General features: G+C 23.4%; 1 protein-coding gene across 1 annotated transcript; it reads left to right on the top strand.

The window, feature by feature from the left end:
- The first annotated feature begins 1,800 nt into the window (after window positions 1-1,800).
- LOC129609659 (uncharacterized) lies at window positions 1,801-17,088 on the top strand. The gene is made up of 3 exons (XM_055521715.1): window positions 1,801-2,039; window positions 6,486-6,639; window positions 16,463-17,088. Exons 1-3 carry the CDS (start codon window positions 1,891-1,893, stop codon window positions 16,823-16,825), a joined length of 666 nt encoding a protein of 221 aa, XP_055377690.1. The 5' UTR covers window positions 1,801-1,890; the 3' UTR covers window positions 16,826-17,088.
- The last annotated feature ends 5,536 nt before the right edge of the window (window positions 17,089-22,624 follow it).

Here is a 22,624-nt window from a genome sequence, read left to right as displayed (position 1 = left end):
TTAATTATGCTATGTCGCGGTTTATGCCAAACATGTTTAGGGTTTCCTTTAAATAAGTAGTCACAAAATAACATTTTTAAGTCTTTAAGGCTATAACTTTTAGAGGAGGGGGATAGATAAAAATTTACTTCTGTGAAAATAAATTTCTAAAAGTTTTGTAAACAGATACGCGGGCATTCGGACGGGCAGGATGCAACTAATAAGCACTTTTTTCAAAATTTTTTTGGAAAAATGCTAAAAATAATATAAAAATTATTATATGCTAAAAATAATCCTTGCATAATTTTAGGATAAGAGCAAAAGTTATAAGAAGTGTTAACATAATAGCAGAAGTTGACGTTGTTTAAGTGGGCGAATTAGAACAAATAATTCTATTTTTTTGATGGCAAGATATCTTTAGTTTTTTGCTTTTAATGAAATTTAGAACTGCTCATAGTTTCGGGAAAATAAGAAGCCGAGAATTGAAATTTTGGTTATTTTTAAGGGGCAAAAAGATGGTCAATCTGACGGTTTTTTAAATTTGAATAAACAAACTTAATTATTTCTTTAAATTTTTATATTAAATAAAAGTATAAAGCAGCTGCGTGAACATATTACTTAAGGCAGTTTCAATTACTTTCCAACTTTTTCCTTCATAAAACTGTTTCTTTTCGTAGTAAAAAAAATTACTTATCGTATAACAATTTGTCTTAAAGCGAGTACAGATTTCACTTTTTCCTAAGAATCACCGTCGTATTTAAATTTTATATACAACGGTATCTCATCATCAGCTTAAAATTTTTTTAGGTAAAAATGTTATTAGGTTATTTAGGTATTTTAAACATACATATACCAATACACTTATATATTAGTCATAATAGGTAAGTAGTTTTCCTATATTAAGTACAATATCCAATAAATTGTTTTCCTTTCTTAATTTATACTTGATCGTGGTTTCAATTCAATTCTTTTTCTAAACTTATTACAAATTTTTCTTTTTTATTTTTTGTAACTTCTCTTTAGCCTAATAATATTTTATTTTTCAACTGTGCAATATAAAAAATTATATTTGATAATTTTTTTAGGAAATAATGATAACAACAATAATGAAAATGAAAAAAAAATTATTTTTGTATTTGACTTGTAACTTTTAAATAGCAGTACTGTAGTAAAGCAACCAGTTAAAGAAGAAATAAAAAGAAGACGATAACATTTTAAACGGGGCTTGCAACAAAACGGAAAAAAATAAAACAGAAAAAGAAAAACATATTGAAAAAAAAAAACAAAAAGAAGAAGAAGCAATAGTGTATATAACAGTTAATATAAATAGTGACTATAGCTTAAGATTAAAGTAGAAATGGTAGAAATGGTAGGCTAAATATATAAAGCGAGGGTAGCGTCAAATTTTTTGACAGTCTTTAAAATTTAATCGAATTGAATAGAACGGTAAAGATCTCCCATCCATATACAAAGATTAAATATAGTTGTGAGTGGAGAAACGTGATCGTGAATAATAAAAGAAAAATACCAAAAAAAAAAAGAACAAAATTCTATAGAATTTGAAATTTGTGATAAAGAAAAATAAATACAATTGGATATACATATACAAATATAATTATACTTATAAATAAACGAAGTGAAATTTTAATAAAAAATAAGTGGTGTACCTATACCCAAAATAAAAACCTGATTTAGTGCTTTCTATTGACAATATTTTACAATAATATTCACTACTTATATTCAGTTGTTTTTTGAATTGACTTTAAAATTTGAAATTAGAATTTAAATTAAGCGAATCAAAAATAGCAAACAAGTAAAAATATAATACTATAATTATTATAGAGTAAATAAATAAATAAATATAGGAAATTGAATTTAAAATAAAACCAAACAAATAGAAAGAAAAAGAAAATGCGTTCATTTGTATTTGGAAGTGTTTGCTTTTTTGGAATTTTAAGTATTTGTGTGGCACAATTTCCAAATGGAAGATTTTTGGAACCACCAGTACCACAATTATGTGCACAAAGAATTGTTCATGAAAGAACTCCAGATGGAAAAGGGTAAAAAAAATATTAATATTTATGTATTTTTTGAATAATTTAAAATCCATTAGAGTTTAGTTGAAAAATAAAATATTTGGGACAAAAGAAAAATTATTTGCGAGAACACATTTTTTTTAATAATTTTTTGAATCTTTTAAGCGTTAATAATATTGTGTTAGAATTGATATCTTTTGGGAGAAATTTTAATTTTATGTACAATTATGTATCTTGTAACAGATGATGTAGAAAAAATTTCCATTAGGTTTTTGAGAATTTATAGAAAATTTCTAAAGAGCTATCATTTTTTTTTGGTTTTAAATTAAATGTAGTTTCTAACAAATATAAAAAAAATCTGAAGTTGTAGCATTCAGTAAAAGATATCGTGAATTTAATGAATAGACTCTAAATTTAATGAATAATGTTTAAGAAAATTTTATATAGAGTAAAATTAATGACAGTAAGATAAAATTTTCGAAGCCAAATTTAGTTTTTTAACTGGTTTCTGGAAAAATTTAAGTTTTAAACCCAATTTTTTTTGTTTTGCTTGATATAGAAAGTTTTACCATTAGAAATTTTTCAAACTTAAGAAGATTTTCGAAAACATTGCATATGGTTTGCAAAAAAAAATAATTTTTTTAAAAGCATTTTCTCAGTTTTAATTTGATCACACTTAAATAATATAAAGCGAAAGAAATTTAGTTCGATTATGAATTGAAAAATGGAGATTTTGAATATTTTTATGTCCCGCTTAGCTTATATGAGATTAGATAATGTGAGAAAAATTAAATTTCGATTCACTCGTATTAGATCAATTATTTTTTAAATCAAAATTTTATTTAATTTGTTTGTACAATTAACGCTTTGGTTAACTTTTTGGTTAATGGAATAGAACTTTTTTGCCGATAAAAATGTCGATAAAGTTTTTCATAAGTTGAATGAACTTTTAAAAATTTTTCATCACGAAAAATTTAAAATGAACACATTTAATGTAGGGAATACATGAAAAATGTTAAAGCAATCTTGAGCTTCTGAAAATTTTTTAATTTATTCTTAGAGAGAGAATGCAGATGTTTTAGAAAACTCTATATAAAGTTATAAGAATGTTATAAATAATAGCCTTTTGTAATGAAATTATAATGCAATTATTAATGCGATATACTTAACAATTTAATTATAGAATTTTCAATAAAATAGTTTAAAACCATTTGTATTTGTTATTGCGATTAAATTTTGTATGAAATACCGTAATAATATACAGTCATTGTATCACACAAAATAATCACACTTACCCTCACAGCTTATTAAGGACGTATTTAGTTTTCATTTTATTTAAATTTAAAATTAATAAATATTTGTAAAACAAAAACAGTTATTAAGCTTTACATATTGGTCTAAAATAACTAACTGTACGGGATATAAAAAATTTGTAAGGGAGTTTTGAACAACTTTTCTTAAAATTAGGAAATTTTGAATTTTATCCAAAAAATTTTATTCTTGGTTAAAAAATCAGTCATTTAGTTCATAGTTTTCAGACAAAATTAGACAAAATGTAACGAAAATAATTTAAATAAATATTTCATATCCTAAGGCGTTACATGTAACTGTATTACTGAATACTTGAGTCAGGATACTGAATTCTTTGAACAACTAAATTTTGGTACAACTGCGTTTTTTATAAAAATAATATTAATTGCACTTAAACGGTATTATATAACGATATTTGAAAACAATACATATGAAGACCAAATTTTTAGATTTTAAGAAAAATCGTTAAAAATTTCCAAACAAATTTTCTAAGCTCTTACTTTTTAAAAAAAGAACTAAAAGTAAAAGTTTTAGTTTATGCTCCATAAAAATTTTAGTGTTTGTTTAATTTTTAGTGAAATCAATTAATAATTCGGTATGATTATTAAATTTATGTCTGTAGCTTTAAATAATAAGCCCTAAAATTTGGAAAAAAATATTGTGTCAACTTTCTTTAGACATACCAACTGTATACATTTCTATATTTAGACTATATTAATTTTGACTTAAAAGGTATAATCATACCTACTGTATAATTTTTAACTCAAATTAAAACGCACAGTGTATTATTAAATCACAGGAATTATTTTTTTTTATCTAAAAAACATTAAAAAAAATTATATTTTAATCACACATTATCAAAATAATTATACATTAATATCGATGGCAACCAAGTGACACCACGTAAATCGAAAAAATCACTTTTTTTTTTTTTTGAGTATTTAGATAAAAAATTACCTATTACATAGTTCTACGTTCAAAAATTATCATATTTTGCTAAATTTATGCTTAAAAATGATAATAGTGACATCTCGTATATAATAGATGTATTAAAATACAATAGTGACAACACGTAAAATAATTTACTTAATGTCACTTGGTTTAAAGTAAACACAAAAATAGTTTTTCCCCGAATATACGAATTGTCACAATGATAATTTCTATTTCTATTAGTTAAGTAATTTTTACTAGTTGATTAAAAAAATAAGGTAATACCTGAAAATTTTGTTAGTTAAAAATTATTTTGAAAAGAAAATTTTTTATAGATAAAATAAATAGTAAGCTACTACAAGGCAAAATGAGTTTAGATTATATTTTGAAGGAAATTATATTTTGAAGGAAATATATCCACTCTAATTTCAGAGATACCTGTTAAAACCAGAAAATGATCTGACATAGCACCAAAACGTAATTCTTGTTACACTTATACTATTAAAATAAAAAATGATAAACCTATCTGGTCTGTAAAAAAATGTTTTTGTCGACTTTTTCCCTAGGGGAATATCAAGTTCGAAAATGGGCTAAAAGTGCAAATAGTTCACCTACTACTAGTAATAATAATAATAATAATAATAATAGTAATTATCTTAGAATCAACAGACACTTAAAAACTATAGAAACTGAATATTTGCAGAATTTTTTTCACAAAATTCCTAAATTACCATCCCATTATTGCAGAAAATATTCTAAAAAACTATATGTCGAACCAACATTTTCAAATACTTTTAATAGTTTATATAATGAATACAAGAAAATTTGCGAACTTGATGAATATTATAATTTACAGCCTTTGTCCGTAACTAGTTTTAAAAGACAAGCTGAAGAAGTTAATTTGGGATTTTCTTACAATCCCTAAAAGTCTGTCCTATGATGAACGCATCTGCACTATTTAATAAAACAAAGCTCTGTTGCTACAATTTTACCATCTACGATTTGAACTCATGTAATACAAAGTGCTATTGGTTTGATGAAACCCAAGCTGATCTCTCTGCAAATACTTTTGCATCATGTGTCATTGATTATTTGCTAGAAAAATGTCAAGACTGCGTTAATAATGAAATAATTATTTGGAGTGATAACTGTGGATACCAAAATAAAAATGCAATTTTATCAAACGCTCTTTTGACGTATGCTAAAGAAAAGCATGTCACTATATATCAAAAATTCCTAGAGAAAGGGCACACACAAATGGAGGTAGACTCTGTCCATGCGTGTATAGAGAAAAAACTTAAAAACAAAAATATTTATGTCCCACATGATTATTGTTCAATAACTTTAAAAGCACGGAACCAACCCCCATATGAAAATAAAAGATTGGACTATGATTTTGTAAAAAATTATAAAGATTTGGTGTTCTTTATACCCCTCCCTTAATCCAAAAAAAAAATTAGCCGTACATGACATAAAAGTAATTAAATATAATTCAAATGGAATTGAAATAAAAACTACATTTGATGGTGAATGGACCCCACTTCCTTTAAAGCGAGGTAACTCAAATATGCTGAACTCTGCAAAACTTTCTAATTTCCTTCAGATTCACAAGGGGCCCCTTAAAATTCAATATCAAAAATGGGTTAATTTGCAAAATCTAAAAGAAGTCATACCAAAAGACTATCATCAATTTTATGACAACTTACCACACAATGAAAAATAACTTTTTTTTATTTTTATTTTGTTTAATTTATTGAAGTTATGTTTCTTTTATGTTTTTTAAATATTTTATATGTTAAATTTGAATAAGTTTTTGTTTAAAATTTGATTAACACCGTATTAGTCTAAAACAAATTATTAAGAGTTTTTTTATTTTCATTATGTGACAACTCGTAAATCTGATATATTTGTTGAAAATAATTGTTGTGACATCACGTAAATCCAACAACTTCCAAATTTAATTTTTTTTTTTAATATTTTTTTTTTTTTTAGATATTTGTGCATTTTTTGAGTAAAAAAATAATTACAGATTTATAAATTATAATATTTCCAAGGAATAAATTAGTTTTTTTGCTCTCCTGTAAAATTTCAATATTTTGATTTACGTGATGTCACTTGGTTGCCATCGATATACTACATTTAAGTTACACATAACTTTCGAAATTAACAATGAAATTATTAAATAAAAAAACAATTACCAATTAATTTTTTTTTCTTCATTTTACGCAGATATTTTTTCTCATGGAGGGATCCACAATTACGTGGTGTTGAAGAAGATTGGTTAGGTGCTAGAAATTTCTGTAGAAAACGTTGTATGGATTCCGTTTCACTTGAGACAAGTAACGAAAATGAATGGGTAAAAGCACGTCTTGTTAATGAAAATGTAAGTACAATAAAAAAAATTAATTGTATATATTTTTAGTTTAAAGTTTTCAATTTATTAAAATATATAAAATTAAATATTGTTTAAAAATTAATCAAAAAAAGAAAAATAGGAAAAAAAAATTAGTGATAATTTCATTTCTTTTAACAATTAGGAAATTTTTATTTTGCGGTTTTCGTTGTAATATTGTTTATTAATTATACACATATGTATGTATGTATGTATGTATATGCCATAACTACATACACTTATTTATATGCATATATGATGTCTATGGAGCTTAACGTGTAATAAAAAGAAAAGTCTGGAAAATTCTTTTTTTCTCATTTTCAAAACTTAAAAATGTAAAAGAGTTTTGCTGTTATTTCTCATATTTATTTTTAAAAAATCTAATAAAATTGGGTAGATCTTTCCAAGAATCTATTTTTCCATATACAATTGTAAATTATTTTCATAACAGTTTTTATTGTGTTGAAAGAAAGTTCTGTTGAATTTTAATATTTTATAAGAGAATTTTTTATGAGAAAATTTAAAATTATAGTTGGTTTATAAAATATGTCGGCCTCTTGTCTTAAAATTTTTTCAAAAATGATTTATTTATGGCCTCATAAATTATTTTGCAAAATTCTTGCCTTAAGATTTTGAATGTTATTTATTTTATTGCTGAGTTACAAAGAAATATATGAAACTCTTCAAATTTTAACAAATCGATTTTATTATTCATAATGCCAAACAAATTTAAACACTTAAAGGATTTGAACATGAGTTTTTCTTAAATATGATTTCAGCTGTTTTTTTAAAAATTGGTTTACATGACCAATTTATGCATATAACAATACATATTAAAAATTGGTTTACTAAAAAATTCTTATATATCGCTTTTTTTTATAATTTTTTTATTATTAATTTAAAATTTCAAAAGTAATCGGAAAAAAAATATAAAATCAATTCAAATTTCAAATAAATATTTTGGTAAAAATATAAAATTCAAAAAACTCTGGTAAATTATGGGGAAGGCTTAAAGTAAATATTTTAAAAACATGGAAAATACGCGAAATACACGAAATAATTAAATAGCCACTCGTAATATTATAACAGTAGTAAATTATAAGGTAACTCTTTTGTTGATTATATTAATGGCTATTATAATGTTTTTCAGAAGTGAAATAAAATTTGTAAAACTATTATAATTATAATTTATATTATTATAAAAATGAATAAAATATTCAATAAAATTGTATAAAATTATTATTCGGCAATATAATCGAAAGATTTCATATAACAAATTCAAATGTAAAAGATATTGAAAAAATTTTAAGACATGCGATTATGTCGGTCGCGTTTTTTTATTTTTATTATTTATTTACTTACTTATAATAAATAATATATATAATGTTGTCATGTTTTCTTTTATTTATTGAAATATTTGATTTATATTTGAAATTATCATATATGGACACTTTATATTATTGTTAAAATTCAATTTAATTTGGATTTGTTGAAAAGTTTCTGTTTTATAATGATTTTTAATTTTTATTAAATTTTAATATATGCAATGGAGTTGAATTTGCGATGATATGATAATAAAATATCAGCAATTTAGCTATCATTAATTTAATGGGCCAGTTTTGATAGCTTTTTATGATGCTATCATACAACTATTACGGGATATACTGAAACCTTAAATAGAAAATACGATAGAATTTGCAATTCGCCTACACGGGACCCTTCATAAAGCTTAATTTAATTTTAAATTGTTGATTTTGTTAATAATTATTTATTTTATAGAAAATTCATATTCAAAATCAAGTTATACGTATTCAGCAAAATATATTTAAAAATTTTAAAATCAAATACTGACTTCGAGACTTTGTCGCCATATTGTTTTCACTGTGTTTGTAGTTAAAATATAGAAATTAAGCAGTAATATTTTAAATTTTAAAATGATTAAGTAATATACTGCTGCTGTAAAAAAAATTATACTGTTAAATCTTAATAAAGTATATAAAATATTACAAAATGTGAGATTAAAATAAATTAATCATTTTTAAATATAAATCAAAACATAATTTTGTTTTTTTTTAAATCTATAGACAAAAAATATAAGAAAAGTTTATGTATATTAAAATTATATTAGCATAATGCAATACAAATACATTAATATTTATGCATGAATTATAGATTATTTATTTATTATCCATATAAGATAATAAAGTTATTTCACGCGCATTTTATATACATAGTTTAAAAAAAATTAAGAAAATGGAGGAATTAGTGTATGTACTTAATTATCATATTTAAAATGATTAATAAGTTGTGTGAAGCAATAATATTGCATTAATTCTGAAATATTACATTTTTTTTTGTGACATTAAATGTCACACTTCTCATCTTATCTTATGTAAACAGAAGAAAAAATCAGTAAAAAAACATGACATAAAATTGAGAACAAGAGAATAAATTTAATTTTCATTGATTGTTGTCTTTTCATTGACAATTCTTTACTCTCACTCATTTATTTATTTAATTAGTACTCGTAATATTAAATAATTGCTGTTATTAATTTTATAATCAGTGCTACATTAATTAAAATTTTGTATAAATTTATGACAAATAAATTGTTAAGGTACGAGTATTTCCTTATGGAAGTGAAATGCTATAATATACATTTACTTATAGTAGAATTTTTAATAATAACGCTATTGAATCGCTAATAAACATTTTCAAAATATGATACAAACATTATTCAAGGATAAAAGGAATAATATTGGTTTAATTTTAACTTTCAATAAAAGTTTTGTTCAATAAGACAAAAGCATCTTAAAATCGTGTTTGTATTCAATATCTTTTTTTTTTCAAGCACGTATAACTAACTTATTATTATTTTCAAAATTCAGTATAAAAGTATAATTGCATAGTACTTTACTGATTTGAAATGCAGTACAAAAAAATTGTACAATACAGTTTGTTCCAAAATGCACTATTCGAGTAGTTAGTACGCAAAGAAAAGCAAAAAGATAACAATTTGAAAAAGTCACCGCTTTGTGAATACACGAAAATGACATTTATGACAACAATATTCATGTTACGACAGTAAATATGATCCAAAATGTAAAAAAACGGATTATTGTATTTTGTTGTAAAGTAATGTTTTTTTACTGCAATTTTGAAATTACGAATAATTTGTGTGTATATAAATAACACTTAATGATATACTTGTTCTCACATTTAGGAACATGTTCTTTAGGAAGAAGAAGAAAAGCAAATATGCTTTACAACGAAATTAAAATATCAAAAAAGGGGGATATAACACTTTAGTATAAGGGTAAAATTACGTTCACATAGAAACGAATTTAGTTGAAGAAAATTAAAATCAATTCTTTGTTTAAAACTATAAATTCGAGCCCTGCAATCTTGCCCCATCTAAAATAGTTTTGTTGTTTAAATTTCGATAATCGCCATTCAATTTTAAAATATATGTACATATTATAATTTAGAAAATAAATAAGAAGGTATAGACGCAAAATTAGAAGTCATACTGTGAAACACTGAGTATAATAATTAATAATATTTTAGTTCCGATTTCCTATCCGTCAATTTTTACTGATGAATTTATTGTAGCCATAGTGTAAATGAAAATTAAGCATTTGTATATTATATTGTTATAAAGTGTGGTATAAAAATTCAAAACTTTTATAATATTTCATTACTTCATTACTTTCTTCATTTATGATGAAAATTACTATTTCATTTTCCATTGTATTTTGAAAATAGAAAAAAAAAATTATAATTACTAAAAAATGATTGAATGAATCACTAAATTTATCAATACATCATTATTATATGCACATGTCTGATGATTATTTGTGCTATAATATTGAAATATTGAAAACCTTTATATGTATGTAATATAATAGATTAATTACGTGACCGTATTATAATTAATGATCTTCATTTTTACTTTAAAAATCTTTTCATAATACACAAAAATTATAGTATTAAGTATTCGGTCTTTGAGGTAAAAGAAAAATAATGTTATACGCGCTGTTTTTTAATTCACGCTCTTTAATACCAAATATTAAGTATTCCTGAATTGATTTTTAGTTCCGATCTTTACAATTTAATTCAACTTTATAATTTTCAATACATTTTCTTTCGTATATTAATTTTATTATATTATTATATGTAAGTTTTGTTAAATTTTTCATTATTAAAAAAGTATATTAGAAAAGCGATTCATATGGAATAAAGGAAAAAGAAATTTTTATCGTAATACGAAAGTTTTCGAAAAAAAAAAATAAAATAACATGCTTTAATATATAGTTTTGTTATTCCGTATTTTAGGTAATAAAAATGTTAGTAAGTACATTCAACTATCAATATTTTATGTATCTATAGAAGACACCCGTATTGACTTCTTCTTTTTCTATATACATACATACATACGAGTACATATTTTATTTTTGAACTGAAAAATATTGAAAAGCTGGCAGAAGAGAAAGTGAAACGTTTTTCTTCTTTATTAGCGTTTTGTGCAATCGTGTACGCTAAATTTTTTATTTTTATACATACATATATTAAGAAAATATGGAGGAAAATATCAAAATAGGTAAAGTTTTCACATATAAGCTAAAAAAAAAACAAAAATTAAGAGAAAAAGGAATTCAATTGTTTTGGGCATTTTAGTTTTTCTTCTTTGCTAAAATTTTAATTAAATTTTGTTCACATAATATAAAATATTGATGTGATGACAAAAGTGTAACTTAAAATCAGTGATGCAATGAGAGGATGCAGAATCTTACCTAAAATCATCAAATTTTCAAATATTTATTTTTTCTTAAAATTTTAAAAAAATTTTCATATTATTGTTATACAACTACAATACAAATACAAAAATTCTTAAAAGTTTTGCTATACAAAAATCAAAATTCGTAAGAGTTATACGTTGATATATATGTAAAAAATCTATATTCGGACATATTAGTTATTACTGTTATTAAATTCTAACGGTAATTATAACTAAATCTGTTATTATATTATAACAGTATATTGACATGGTTTTTTTCAACACAATTGTTACTGGTAAATGATATTTTCCAAATTTATAACAATTTGCATAATTTAAAATAATATTGATAAAAACTGGAAATATCTCTTAAAAGTTATTTTTGAGGCAAGAGCCACAATTCGGAAAAATCCAAATTTAAGAAAAATTTCGGATCCAAATTTTGAAAATCCGTCACTGCTTATACTTTAATATTTTTGTTATAGTAATTGTGCGGCATACAAATTTAATTTGACATGAAAACTGAAATTTAATCAAAAAAAAACATCTTAGATTTTTAGTACTACTTTGATACCTGTTTGTTAAAGTTAGGTTTTAAATAACTGATATATGTCCTATATATATGAGATGCAAGTATGTGAATTCATATTGTATTTTGTTTCTGGATTATCATGTGTTCCTGTATACATACGTACATATTATGTAATTGAAAACAATAATATAAAAATATGTTAGTTGGTTTTAGTCACATGATCATTCATATTGTTATACAAATTATAACTAGTACAAATAAACTTATAAATTTCTTATATAATTAAGTATTATATATACTTGTATATATATAGTATACAAATCTACTTTATTTTATTTTTCTTCAGGTTATTTATTGTCGCGTTTGATAATATCGATTGTATAACAATAAAAAAGATGTGTACATGGAATTTTATAAGAAAATCGAAAATAAAAAAAAAGTTTTTAATATTTTTGTATTTAAGCCTTGATTTTCGAAAAAAATTCATAGTGCATATCTTATATAGAGTATATGAAATAATTTTGTTATATAAGAGAAAATTAAAAAAAAAATGGAAAATTTAAATATGAATTAAGATTTGTTATCACAGTGAGCCACAAATGTTTAAGTTGATTTAGTACTAAATTGAAATAATAACCATAATTAAATTTACCAATGTTCCAATGTTAAATTTAAATTTTATAACGTTCAGGTTAATAATCCAGTCCAATTTAGTTAATTTGGTCAATTCTATATGGTAATAAAATTAAAGAAGGAAATTGCAATAATGTATGTATATTATGGATATAAAAACTTTTTATAAAATTCTGAACATGCAATAATTTATTCTTGAATTAAGAATTTAGAATTTAGAATTAGTCAGATAGCTCTATAAGCTATAATAAAAACTTTCTCATTCAATTCATCGTAAAGTAAATATTCGGATTGTTTTGTGGTAGAGTCAACAAGATGGTTATTTTTTTAAATATATTTTATGAATTTCGTAAATTATATTTAAATCTAGTTAGCATAGAGAAATTCTTATAATAATTGTGAAAGTTAGAAAATAACTAGTGATAGAAATATTAGCAGAAATAAAGTAACTTGAAGATAGAAAATTTCTCAAAGAATGTTAAGAATGGCGTTTTAACATTTTTAATAGTTTCCTAATAACTTGTTTATTTTATTTACATAAATAGGTTTTAAAAATATTTCTAGTTAAATTTTTTCGGAACTCGTTTAATAATTTAATTTAAGATTTTAATTATATTTTTTTCTTCTTTTTTGCTTTACTTGCAATTTAAAACTGGTATACATTACGAATATGAATCTTATACAATATAATCTTTCATATTAAACTATTAAAATTAAAATATATAAGATTAATACGTTGTAAAATGGAAACAGGAATAAGCGTATAAAATAGAAAAAATTTGATTAAAAATTTTGATTTTTGTAATTAAACAAGTTCCATAATCCACTCTAATAATACTTATAATTCATACATGTATATGTGATTGCATGTATATCAGTAGGTTTCTGGAGAAAATTATTTTTAGCATCGCCAATATACTTTATATTTACTTATATATATAAAATTTAATATAAATCAAAACAAACTTGAAAATGCTGTATTATAATTATATATAATACGTATTATATATATATGTATTATAATTATAAATTAAAATTTGATATTTTTGTTTTTTTTTCTTTTTAAATGGAATTTTCATTTCTAATTTGAATAGATCATTTGTACACATTAACTTTATGTATTATATACACAGTACTATTATAGGATTCATGTAAATAGCACGTAATGGTATATGTAGTCTAATAAAATTCATTATGTGACAATGTTGATTAAAACTACTATTTTCTAACCAGAATATGATGTAATTTATAATTTTTACAACTGGTAATAAGAAAATATTTTTAATTTAAAAATTGAATTTTTATTTTTTGGCATAATGAAATTTTTATTTAATAAAAAAAGAGAAAAGTAAATTTAATTGAATAATAACTGTTAAATCAAAATAACTGTAATCAAATATATTGACTTAAAATTATTCCGAATAATAATTGGTTGAATATAGATAATTAAAAATTAATTAATTTATTTAATAAAAATAATTGTAATGTTAATTAAATTATTTGCCTATAAAAGACCATCATACTTTGTTAAAATCCTATAACTATTATCTCAAATCTTAAGTATGCTTACATAGTTTAGATGACTCAAGTTTATTGATAGAAGTGTCTCAAGTTAAAATTTTTACCAGGTTATTGTAAAATATGGTATTTAGTACTGTAGACCTTAAAAAATTAATACTAAGAAAATAAATCTATAAGCATGTTATAATATAATAGATATTTAATATATTAGATATGACTAAATAAAATTAATACAAGAATACTTACTATATATCCGAAATATTTAATAGCTCACAAAAATAACTCAATAACATTACATTTGTAATCGTAAATTTTAAATATTGGCGTATTTGCTCGATAAGAATTATGCGTACTCACATACATATATAGCAATTGTATTGTAGGATTATCATTCGTTTAATGCGCCTATTTAAATACCAAAAGAGCGGAATGAAACTGAAGCAAAACTCTATTATGTCATACAATAAATTCTTTGCTGCATCCAGGGGTGAAAAAACATAAAAAGCAAATATGATTTATAATATAGAAACATATCAACTCAAGTTTAACACAGCCCATGAAGCATCTATATAAATTTAATATCAGACTAACTTTAGGCTTAAGGCTCAGATTCTTAAAAAAAAAAATTCATATAAAAGTTGATCCTTAAATTGATATAGAAACTTGTTCAATAGAGAACTGAATTAATTAAAATCTCTATTAGGCCATGCAACATATAGTCTGGTGCTCCAACGACGAATAAAAAAGGAAAAATAAAAAAGTTAAATAACTTTATCAAAATTACTAGCAAAATTCTGTAATGAATTCCAACAAGTAAACCATAAATGAACATGTTATAAACTTAAACAAATTTAAAATATTTTCTTAATTTATTAATGAATAGATCTTCAGTAATATGTTTTAATGTACATTTATGTAGCCTACATAAAATAATTAATTAACTAAGATATTCAAGCACTATATAATCAATTATTTAATAAATTATTTCTACTTGGATTTGATATTACTTGAAGAAAATTTCAAATATTTACTATAATTATTTTATTTAACAATTAATTTTACATATTTTCTATTTCTATAATGTTAATAATAACTTCATTTCAATAAAAATTACAAATTGAAAACATGTTATTGTTTTTGAAAATACACGCGATTTGCAGAAAAGAATAACAAGTGATAAAATTACATACTGTGTGCTCAAAACGAATTGTTCAAATTTTAAATAATATGTGCCTTGAGACAAGTAAACGAAACAACCATAATAACCGGAAAGTTAAAAAAGATAACTATTTTTGTAATTTGAAAAATACACAATATAATTACATGTATCTGCTCATGTAATAGTTTTGTTCCTTCTACTATTAAAACGCCAAAGCATAATATGTAAACATCATAATATCCTCATTATTATATAAAATTTTAGTTAATTGCAATTAACAAGTTATAAAAAATGACATTGAATATAAAAATTGCATAGGAAATTGACATTTAACATGCCTATAAGTGTAAAATACACATGTGTCTGTTATGCATTTATTATTAATTTTTTTTTTGTGAAAAGAAAGACCTTATTACGGCAATGTATACAAATTGATACTCAGAATAATATAATATAGGCATGATTTATAGTGGAAATACAGCGATTCAGATTTAATTGCATTATACACAATTAATTTTTGTATAACGCTATACGAGAATAATCGAGAGGCCAATTCAGCATTTCTCAAAATTAAAACATGCCACAAAACTTTTATTTCAATAAACCGATAACAGCGTTAACTATGCGAATAGTGACATTTTATTATAACTAAACTTCATCTGGGTCAATCTTATTTATATTTTTAATTCACACATTTTAATCAAAATATTTAGACCATAACGCAATAACGCTCACTCCTGACTGTGAAGCAGGTTGTGGGCTCTTTTATGAAGAATTATACTGTTATGATGCCATATAGCCTCATTTAATTGGAATGGACGATTGATTATCAAATTAAATTTAGATATATTTCGGTACAGCAGTGTGCAAGTGTGTCAGAGTATATTAATCAAAAACTGAGGTTTGACGGCTTGTTTCACAAGTAGAGAGAAAAATTATATGAAATAATAATTATTTCGAATTACGTTTATTGATTTATCATAACCAGATCTTAGTTCTTTCTTGTCTATTCATCTACTCTAATTTATAAAGTTAGAATATGCATTGCATAAAGTTAGGAGAACATTAAATTTATAATATTATATTTCTTGATTAGCTCAAAATTCTTTCTTATGTAGATTCCTTTTGATTAATATAAAACTAAAAATACTTTTATTTTCTTTTTAATTTTTTAATATTTTTATATTTATAGCAAAAATATATTTGGACAAGCGGCCGTTTATGTGATTTCAAAGGATGTGAACGTCCAGATTTACAACCAACATCAATAAATGGATGGTTTTGGACAGCAACATTACAAAAATTAGCACCGACAACTGATCGTGTACAAGGTGATTGGTCACCATCTGGTGGTATTGGTTTACCACAACCAGATAATCGTGAATTTAAACAAAATGGTGCACCAGAAAATTGTTTAGCATTATTAAATCAATTTTATAATGATGGTGTTAATTGGCATGATGTAGCATGTCATCATCGTAAACCATTTGTATGTGAAGAGAATGATGCACTCCTAAAATATGTCCGGTACACAAATCCAAATTTACGTATTTAAATACAAAAAAAATATTATATTATAATTATTTAAGTACGTAATATAAAATTTAAGAATTCGCGCATGAAAGTTAAATAAAATGTAAATTTTTTTTCTCTATATTATTTTTCAATTATATTATTAATGGAAAAAGAAAAATTGAAAAATTTGAATTTTCATTAGCAACAATAAAAAATTAAACTTTATTTTTTCTATTTCTTTTTTGTTTTGTTATTAAATTTTAAAAATTGTAATACCAAAAATATTAAAAAGCAAACGATTGGAAAAAATTAATTAAAAAACAAAAATCTATAAATCATAAATCAACCATTAAAGCGAATTTTAGTTATGTATAGAAAACCATTTTGTAATTTCTAATGATTTTATAATTTATTTAAAAGAGGAGTTGCAGTTGTTACTTTTAAAAGCACAAAATTTTAAATTAAAAAGAAAAAATAAACTAAAAAAAAAATTAACTAAAATTCTCTCACGCTTTCATAATAATTAAAATTTTTAATTTATATAAAATAAAATATAAAAAAAAAAACAAGAAATGATGTAATTATTTAAGTAATTTCGATATTGTTAAGTAATTTTATTGTACTTTTGTAAAAAAGGAAAATTTGAACAAAAAAAAAAAATCAAACAAAAATTATATTATATAAATAAATAAATATAAAAAGTCGGATATAAGAATAATTTTATAAAAGTTTTTATTTAATTTAGATTAGTGATAAAATTTGGCGTAATTTGGTTAAATTTAGCTGAAATGTATCAATAAAACAGCTGAACAGAAGAGGCTGGCTTCATTAACGCATAAGTACTGTATGTTTACAAAGTATAGTTTACGGCAACGTACTATAAAATTTTGCGGCAGTAGCTTTTGTATTCAGTAATGTCAACGTCTTATCGTAATATTGTAAAAAAATTTTGCATACTTTTTTATAGAATTTTGGCCTCTACTACATATTTGTGACCGAAAGTCTAAGTTTTTTTATTATTTTAATTCAAGGTATAAAATTACTAAAACTTGGACATCAGAACAAATAATGCTGCTTATACCGACATAATTTTCTACCTTATTTTTTCGACCTTTTAACGATTTACCAGTGTATATGTTGGCTAAAGAGTTTTTGGAGAAATTTTAAAATTTCAAAACCATGGAGATTCTTCTACTTATCGTGACTTTATACAAAATGTGCATTAATTAATTTTATTTTACCTGTCAGCCACAATGCCCTTTTATTGAAAAATGATCTTACTTTCTTAAATAAATTTAATAATTGAACGAAATTTTGTTTTCCAATAACCAATAATATAAATCAGTTTTATTTTCAGCATGAGATTGTTTCATGAATCAGTTGAATATACGTTAAAAGCCCGAATAAAATTTTCAAATACCGATTTATATGCATATATACTTACGTCTATTCATATAGCAATTTGTAAGTATGAGTTTTAAAGAACTAAATGAAACTATAAAATAAATAATGAATAGTATATAAAATTATATATAATTATATATTAAAATTAGTACGCCTTATGCATATAACAGTTTACAAACCACATTATAATATATTTATATAACACTTATACAAATTTTATTGTTACGGGATGTAGTGGAGCTATATTGAATTATGCTCCAAATACATATTGTATCAAGTAAATCCCTGACATCCAAAATGCAGAATTAAAATAGTACTACATTGTATCCGTGATTCATGTTATATGATAAAAATGAATACAATGTAGCAAGATCCGCATTTCTCAAAATGGGTTTTAACTATTAAACAGAGTATATTGAAAAAATCGAGACTACAGTGCAGGTGCTTTTAAAGCTTTACTGCGGTATTAATATGGCAAATTTGTGTTACCACGGAATCTAAACCATATTTGTGAGCTCTATGTAAAGGATAGTGACATGTATTGTAAATTGTATAAATAAGCAAGATAATATATAGCAAGAAGTTAAAATTTTTGAACTATAAAAGAAATTATACATATATTTTATACATAAAAAAAAGAGTACCACAAATTATTCATGAAAAATTGAAATTTACTTCGCGCTTCTGCGGTCGCTAAAAACGAATACGAAAATTAGCCAAATTTTGTTTTCAAAATTTCAGATGTCTAAATTTTAAAGTTGAATTATAGGTTTAATACAAAATTTATAATACAATTTTAATTCATATTCATAAAAATAAATTATTCTATAAGTATAAAATTATAATTGAATCGTAGGAGATGGTCGTATAAATTTTTTTTATGTTAAAAGAAAATAGATAAAATCTTATTCAATTTTACAATACTATAATGCTACTGCTTTGAAGAAAGTTGTATAAAACTTACTTAAAAGTCAACTATATGTAATCATCGTTGGAGTCATCGTTGAATAATTCTGTATTCATTTAAATTGAATAGTTAAAATCAAATTAAAAAAAGTTTTTATTTAAGTTGTAACTCGTTTAATCAGATTATTATAAAATCGTGGGTTTTCACTGGACTTTTTCATTTCAATAGTTTAACTTTATTAGTTTTGAAGAAAATTTTTTGGAAATTAATTCATTTGTAGTTGTTCTCTTCCCTTGCTTATTGCATATTAGAGACAAGTATATCTTTCTTATTAAAATGTGAGAGCGTTTAATCTCTGATATTAATCAAAAAAAAACATCACATTGTATTTTGCATTTTAACATTGCAGGAGAAAAAGTTTTTACAGAAATGTGAAATATTAAAAATTTATATAGAAAATATTTTATTCCAATTTAGAGTTTACTAAATTAGTTCACTTATAAGAAAAAAAAAATAGATTTTTCGGTTAGAGAATGATTACAGTAAAATTCTTACTTTTATGAAAGTTCAATTGAACTTACAGCGTTAGTGAAATATGTAAGCGACAAATTACACATTTAGCAAAATATTGAAGTGTCATAATTCGTTGAGAAAAGAGGAGATACAAGCAAATGTTATTCTAATAAAATTTTTAAAAGTGTGTTATTTTTAAGTAAAAAACTTAAAATTTCAGATTTGTGCGAGAGGGTAAAAAATAGGTTTGAATATAATATTGACGAAATTATAATTTTGAATAAAGGTTTGACTTGACAGATCAATTTAGCAGACTGTCACTTGTGTAATATAATAGCTGTTTATTGATACAAAAAAAATAGTCACTATTTTCCTTTCTGTGCTAAATTCTAGAGTCTATTTGCGAATCCCATAACCAATTTTTAGAATTAGAATTCCAAACAAAAGTAATATAGAGCTAGCACTTAATACTTATTTTCAATAATTGAATGCAATTTAAAAAAACACCAATATCACAATAATTTATATAGAGCATTTAAACTAAATGTAAATCACTGTAAATGACCAATAATAATTTTGAAAAATATAGAGTGAGTTTTGCAAGGGCACATAATTAGGAACCCAAAAACCCGTATAGTATTTGATTATTACTTCAAAATCTCACAAATTTTAATGTTGTGAAAATTTGTATACTAGCAAAAATGTTGATTTAATACTTTGATTAAAAGAGAGGGCAAACATTTGTTCTAAAGAGCACAAAAATAAATAAGATGATACAAAAAATGTTTTCTGAGATGGTTTTTCCAATTAAAAGAAATAATTAGAAATATTTGTTAGAGTTAACAAGGAAAAGAAATTATGACCTCATATTAAATGTGACAAGCTTACACCCGTCATATTGGGTAAAAATAAATACCGTAGTTTTTGGATAAAATGGACTGAAGATGGTTACTTCTCAGTGGGTAAAAAATTTGAGAATGCACCATATTTAACGTATAATCATTCAGAACTATTGTTTCCGATAAACTTTATTCTAGTTGCTACGAATTCTAACAAAACAGGATATTAGATGATTAACGATGGTATGTGTATAAGGAAATATTTAAATATTTTTCAAGTAGTATATTCTCTTTTAGATTGTAGACTTTAAGGTAACCGAGTAGCGTGGGAGGATCCCCCCGGACCACCGCAACTATTCGCTATTTATTATAACTTCCAAGTTCTCATCGCTAATATCTCCGTCCAAAGTGTAAAGCTGGAGATATCTCGAAGGGAGTTGGACAGCAATTCCCGAACGCTTAGGAAACCCTGTCCAAAACAATCAACTTATTATTAGAAAAATTTATAATTTTGTTCATATTTCAGAATAATTCACATAATATAGAGCTGAACTCCTCGTACGAAAAGATGAAACCCAGTTTTTGATATGTTTATAACAATCAAATTAAGGAAGTAATATATAAAAGGTATTTAAGGAAGTAATATATAAAAGTCAATGTTGCAACGATGTTGAGAAAAAACAACGATAAAACTATATAACACATAACTCGCATAAATAAAACAATAGGGTGTTTCATATCAAGTGGCAAATAACTTCAGGGATGATTCTTTGATCGATTTTCAGTAAAAAGTTGTTTGGGTGAGAATAAGCGGCACTATATACACTCGTTTTCGAGCTACAACCTGCAGAAAATGTATTAGACTTTTTCTGCAACAAAGAGTAATCGTCGGGGACTTATTTTACAGACAATTGATTGCTATTTATTTTTGGTCTTACAGTCAATTTGTCTTTTTTTGTGAAACTTGAAAATCTTTTTTTGTTTTTTTTTTCCGATGCGCAACAATGAGATCTAAAAGTTAATCTATATAAGATTTTCCTTTATCTCTCATAGTTTTGGCAGTAAAAAGCATGCGAAACATGCATATTTCATACATTGCATACAAACATAATTTTTTAGTTTAGTATGTATAATAGGGAATTTGTATGAGAACTACGGCAAGCACAATTTTAACCAAGTTTAATTATTTCATAATTTTGAATTAAAACCTTTTGTCATTGTAACTTCTATTCCAATACGTTGACTTTTGAATACATTAATTATAATGGATGCTAAAAAATATAGAATATTTTCAAAAAAAAAAACGGTCTGTTCTTTAATTTCTACTTTAGAATGTATATTCGTTCCCGCACCTAATTTTGCGAAAATACTCAAATTTCCTATTTTAATTTATATTCACTTTTCATTTATCATTTAATTTAATTATGTATGTAGGTATTATAATAAAATATAATAAATTTTGAAATATTTTGGAATACTTGACTGGTGTAAATTTGCGAACCTTGTTGAAGAATTTCAAATACTGTTTTTAAAATAAAATCGTAATGCTTCAATTTTAAATTATTATAATTTGCACTTCTGTATTACAAAATTTTGTATTACATTCATACAAAAATCGAATAGTGTTGCATACATTTAGGGGGATTTTAGTAAGAAGAATTAAATTTTAAATAATTTTAATAAATGCGGCAATTGAATTAGATGTGTAGTAATATGATGGGTAAATTAGATATTTGCATGAATAATTATAACATAATTATTAATTATAATTTTATTTTTGATGTTAAATTACATTTATACTTTGTAAGTAAATTAATTATGAAATTCAGATGTGCTTTTTTCTTAATTATCAATTACTAGAGATAAAATAAAGTATTTATTGATATTTACAACATGCTAAAATTTAAAAATCTTCATACTGCAACCGTTTACGAAAAAAAGCATGTTAAAATTCTGTAATGAAAATAATTTTGGATGGCATTTAATTTTAAAAGGTTATTTAATTTCCTGACATTTTTTTATTTAATTTTTTAATAACGAAATTTTTTATTTAATTCTTTGTTTTGCTTTCAACAGGTACAATTGATTTTGAACTTATAAAGAAAAAATTTTCTGGGTGTATCAACAATATACAAAACCAAAACAATATTCTGATTTGTTTTCGTCTTGTTCGCAC

Source organism: Condylostylus longicornis, unplaced genomic scaffold, assembly GCF_029603195.1.
Source record: "Condylostylus longicornis isolate FDR11 unplaced genomic scaffold, ASM2960319v2 ptg000040l, whole genome shotgun sequence".
NCBI lineage: Eukaryota > Metazoa > Arthropoda > Insecta > Diptera > Dolichopodidae > Condylostylus > Condylostylus longicornis.
Note: the sequence above shows the minus strand (reverse complement) of the source record. Positions and strands in the feature narration are given on the sequence as shown.

Excerpts from the sequence above, each read along its gene's own strand:
- LOC129609659 (XM_055521715.1), top strand. The coding sequence starts at position 1,891 with ATGCGTTCATTTGTATTTGGAAGTGTTTGCTTTTTTGGAATTTTAAGT. Across the intron at positions 2,040-6,485 it reads AGAACTCCAGATGGAAAAGG|ATATTTTTTCTCATGGAGGG; the intron begins GTAAAAAAAATA and ends CATTTTACGCAG. Across the intron at positions 6,640-16,462 it reads CACGTCTTGTTAATGAAAAT|CAAAAATATATTTGGACAAG; the intron begins GTAAGTACAATA and ends TTATATTTATAG.